The 2,500-nt window shown below is 40.7% G+C and overlaps 1 protein-coding gene across 1 annotated transcript in view; it reads left to right on the top strand.

Moving 5' to 3' along the window:
* The window catches only part of LOC104960681 (semaphorin-3D-like), a gene marked incomplete at its 5' end in the record, with an annotated part of 3,340 nt that extends 959 nt beyond the window's left edge, over positions 1-2,381 (top strand). Inside the window, 2 exons of the mRNA XM_010788831.1 lie at positions 26-205; positions 904-2,381. Of these exons, the coding sequence (XP_010787133.1) occupies positions 26-205; positions 904-1,152 (429 nt within the window). The remainder of the gene's footprint in view (positions 1-25; positions 206-903) is intronic.
* Positions 2,382-2,500: the final 119 nt, after the last annotated feature.

Below are 2,500 nucleotides of genomic sequence, written 5' to 3'. Positions count from 1 at the left end.
TCTGTTCATCTCCCTCCCTCCTCAGCTGCTTCCTGACGGCGGCCGTTCCCTCTATCTGAATCGAGGTTTGCTGGTTCAGCGCCTGCAGGTCTCTGACTCCGGCCTCTACACCTGCTCCAGCCTGGAGCGCTCCTACAGCCAGGTCCTGGCCCGGTACCAGCTCCACGTGCTGTCCAGCAGCACCCTGCAGCCAGAGAGGGCCAAGGTACTCATCCTGTACTCAAGTAGAAGTACTTTGTTTAAAAATACTCTGGTACTGACTAAAGTCAGTACTGACTAAACTTCTTTACTCAAGTCAAAGTAAAGAGGCTTTGAAATGTACTTCAGTAAAAAGTACCCATAACTAGCAGCTGTTTTAAAGAGTACCTGACCTCCCTTTATATTAATAGAACAATAATGTCATTGTTAGCTAATGAATGTTTCCATGGTGACCAACGGCAACATGACATCAACATGTAAGAAGTAGAAAGTACAGGTATTTGTGTTCAACATGTAAGAAGTAGAAAGTACAGGTATTTGTGTTCAACATGTAAGAAGTAGAAAGTACAGGTATTTGTGTTCAACATGTAAGAAGTAGAAAGTACAGGTATTTGTGTTCAACATGTAAGAAGTAGAAAGTACAGGTATTTGTGTTCAACATGTAAGAAGTCAAAGTAAAAAGTCGTCAGTAAAATAAGTAGTGGAGTAAAGTACTGACACCAGAAAAATGTACTTAAGTACAGTAACGAAGTATTTCTACTCCACTACTTCCCACCTCTGGATGCAGTGACTCTGATACAGAAACATCAAAGACATGTTCTTTATTTGTATATATCTGAGGCCCATAATATATGCCTACAAATAGCATGATAGGAGATCTTCAAGTACAGTAACTAAGTATTTGTACTCCACCTCTTCCTGCAGACAACGTCCCACTTCCAGCAGAACCTCAGCCCCAACCAGCCGGGCAGCGTCCCAATCGGCAGGGGGTTCCTGGGTCCTCTGAAAAACTACAAGGAGCTGCATACCAACAGTCTGAGCATGGACGAGTACTGCGAGCAGCTCTGGTACCGGGAGAAACGCCGGCAGCAGAAACTCAGAGCGCTGAAGCTGAAGCAGGAGAGCAGGAAGGCCCGGGTGAGGAGGCACAACCCCCCCGAGGGGCCTCTGTAGAGCCCTGAAGGACAGAGACACTGCTCAGGGACAACACGTCCAGCACACGAAGAGGACATACAGTCCCCTCCAAAGCCACTGGAACAGCGACGTCTGTTGCTTTATGTTTGCAGTACACTGACAACAATTGGGTTTCACATCAAAAGAGGAATATACCTGGATGTAAATACCTGGAACTAAAAGCCTTTTGTCTCATCTTGATTTCAATTGTTTTCAGTGTATAGCAAAAATAAAGCAATTGGCGTCGCTGTTCCAGTAGCTTTGGAGGGGACTGTGTCGTTAAATCAGTTTTGGAATAAAGAAGGGATGATTTCTGTATTTCAGTCACTTTTTATACAACCAGTGAAATAGCTGAGATGAAGGCCCTGTTCCAAACCGCCCCCTACACCCTATCCAACAGAGAGGCTGACTTCACCTGCTGCTCCACCTGACCGACTCGACGCTGTGTGTATGTTACCTCGTATTGTTTTTAAGGATCACGTTTTATTATTGTTTTGTTTTTTTCAAGAGATGGTTTCAAATGAGCATCTCTTGGACAAAGAATAACAAAAAGAAAACTCCCAAAATCTTTAATGGCGTTTCTTTTATGTAAACGTCTATATGTTTTCTAAACTAAACACGAGTATATGATCCTAAGTTTGAAAACAATACGAGGTAACCATGAAGTTGTTAACATCTGTAGTCGATATGAAATCTGCAGTTTATCAGTACATGTTTGAACTGTTTGTGACTGGAATTGGGCCTTTATTACAGAGTGTGTAGGGGGCGGTTTGGAACTGGGCCTGAGTGTGCAAAACTAACAAGCTAGAATCCGTTAGTAGGTCTCACTCCCACACAGAAACATGTAAACTATATATAATTAATGACAGAAGACTAAAGTTTGCCCTTTGTTTAAACATGTATTTATGTTAATCGTATACATGTATTGATTTATATGGACTTCAGTGGAGACGCACACATTAAATGGACATTATAATGTAAAGCTTATTAATAACTCTGCCTTGTAGCTAATACATATTATTCACATCGATGTATATTAAAGAACTCTATTTTTGATAGTTTTCTTCTTTGTAAGTTTGAATTTTAGTACATTTCTACATAAACGTGTGTGTTTTTCATTAGCAGCTGTTTGGACGAAGAAGCTTTGAGATCAATAAATGTAAATTGTGTTTACTGTATGTGAATAAGCCACAACATGTTGTACAAATAAAAACATAGAAACATTCAAAGGTTTTAAATGATTGTGCAATATAAAGTTCGGTTTATTTTGCTAAGAACGTTTATCTTACGATCATAACTAACCAGTACAGAAACTTTACATAGAAATGAATGGATGTTTACGTGCCGT

This window comes from Notothenia coriiceps, unplaced genomic scaffold, assembly GCF_000735185.1.
Source record: "Notothenia coriiceps isolate Sejong01 unplaced genomic scaffold, NC01 NC01_scaffold00032157, whole genome shotgun sequence".
Classification (NCBI taxonomy): domain Eukaryota; kingdom Metazoa; phylum Chordata; class Actinopteri; order Perciformes; family Nototheniidae; genus Notothenia; species Notothenia coriiceps.
This window is presented reverse-complemented; position numbering and strand designations above follow the sequence as displayed.